General features: G+C 32.8%; 1 protein-coding gene across 1 annotated transcript in view; it reads left to right on the top strand.

Moving 5' to 3' along the window:
* The window catches only part of LOC106474526 (maspardin-like), a gene marked incomplete at its 3' end in the record, with an annotated part of 6,328 nt that extends 4,663 nt beyond the window's left edge, over nucleotides 1-1,665 (top strand). Inside the window, exons 5-7 of the mRNA XM_013935217.2 lie at nucleotides 90-235; nucleotides 1,168-1,276; nucleotides 1,518-1,665. Coding sequence (XP_013790671.1) covers nucleotides 90-235; nucleotides 1,168-1,276; nucleotides 1,518-1,665 — 403 coding nt within the window. The remainder of the gene's footprint in view (nucleotides 1-89; nucleotides 236-1,167; nucleotides 1,277-1,517) is intronic.
* Between the last annotated feature and the right edge of the window lie 435 nt (nucleotides 1,666-2,100).

Here is a 2,100-nt window from a genome sequence, read left to right as displayed (position 1 = left end):
AATTGTCATCACTGTCACCCAACATTTGAACAGAGAAAAAATGGATTAGTTAAGATGTTGATATTGGTGCTGCTTCCTTTAATCAACAGGTTCACATATTTGGATCATCTTTAGGAGGGTTTCTTGCTCAGAAATTTGTTGAACTGACAACTTCAAGCCCCAGGGTTCACTCGTTGCTTTTATGTAACAGTTTTGCTGATACATCCATCTTTAATTATACCGACAGTGCTGTACTGTAAGTACCTTTTTGTTCATGCAACCATCTTTAATTATACTGGCAGTGCTGTATTGTAAGTACCTTTTTTAATACAGCACTGTCAGTATAATTAAAGATGGTTGTATGAACGTAAGTACCTTTTTGTTGATACAACCACCTTTAATTATACTGACAGTGCTTAGTGTAAGTACCTTTTTGTTCATACAACCATCTTTAATTATACTGACAGTGCTGTATTGTAAGTACCTTCTTGGAATTAATTACTGTATATTCTGAATATCATGTTTTTGATATATGACTATTTAATTGAAAATGTTGTATTAATCTTTGACTGCGTAATCTTGCTGTTCATATATTCACTTTTTGTTATATTGATAATATTATATCATGTTTGTGTGATATACCACATATATATTTGTGTGAATATCAGGCCGATCAGAGCTAACGTGAATATAAATATATGATCATGTGTGAATATCAGGCCGATCAGAGCTAACGTGAATATAAATATATGATCATGTGTGAATATTAGGCCGACCAGAACTAACGTGAATATAAATATATGATCATGTGTGAATATCAAGCTGATCAGAACTAACTTGAATATAAATATATAATCACGTGTGAATATCAGGCCGATCAGAGCTAACGTGAATATAAATATATGATCATGTGTGAATATTAGACCGATCAGAACTAACATGAATATAAATATATGATCATTTGTGAATATCAGGCCCATCTATACAGATCTATTATGAACTTAGATATATGACAAGATTATCTAAAGAGTTGAGGGGCTATCTCCACTCCCTCTATTCTGTCACTTCAAAAGTAGGTACAGCTTGAGCTGATAGTCCTTGTAAAGCTTTGTGCAATAATAATAACACTTACGTAGGTTTAATTATAAGTGCTAGTTGCCGAGTAAAAGTGTTACAAACATATTCCAGGTTCTGGATGATGCCTTCCTTAGTTCTGAAGAGAATGGTTATGAGCAATTATACAAAAGGAAATCTTCCTCCCGAGATTGCCAATTCTGTTGATTTTATGGTGGATAAGGTAATATCAATCTTGTATACCGTTTCTTTAAGTCCTACAAATTTCAAACTGTTTCCATGTAATAAGTGGGCAAACATTTAAACTGAGAATAAACACATCATTTTCCAATTTTTAAAAATAGTTCTTCTGGCTGTAATATGTTTGTGTTGTGATTGTTTTCTTTTTTGCATGTAAATTTTTCCGTTTAAACATTGTTGCTGTATTTTCCTCCGTTATAAACTACTAACTTTTATTTCTTTAGCTGGACAGCCTTACACAACCTGAACTTGCATCTCGACTCACTCTCAATTGTGTGAACTGCTACGTAGAGCCACAGAAGCTGTTAGACATACCAATGACAATAATCAGTGTAGGTTTTGATGTTTATTTTGGGGTTGCTATGTACGATTGTAACGTGAATTGTAAATATGGATAAAACAATAATATTTTGTGTTACACAAATTGTATGCTTGTAGCAGAAAAAAATCACAGGACAATAAAGCAGGTGAGTAATCTGTGCTTGTTTCAGGATTAACCCTGCAATTATTGGCTTTTTAAACACATTAGTTTGTTGATTATGAGGTTCCTAATTATGTAAGAGTTAGACACACACACAAAAAAATTAATCATCTTTATCACTGACAATTTCATTCCTGTACAAAAGGAATGTTTTAGTTAATATTGTGATTTGTATTGGTAAAGTACTTTATGTAGGAACAAGTGACAGTTGTGTACGGTACCAGTTTTACACTCATTCTCCTTAACGTATCCATTTGTCGTTACATGCTATGTAACTGGTACGTGATAGCACCAACAATAAGTGTCAAACAGTATTAATTTATCTT

The sequence above is a fragment of the Limulus polyphemus genome, unplaced genomic scaffold (assembly GCF_000517525.1).
Source record: "Limulus polyphemus unplaced genomic scaffold, Limulus_polyphemus-2.1.2 Scaffold7327, whole genome shotgun sequence".
Classification (NCBI taxonomy): domain Eukaryota; kingdom Metazoa; phylum Arthropoda; class Merostomata; order Xiphosura; family Limulidae; genus Limulus; species Limulus polyphemus.
Note: the sequence above shows the minus strand (reverse complement) of the source record. Positions and strands in the feature narration are given on the sequence as shown.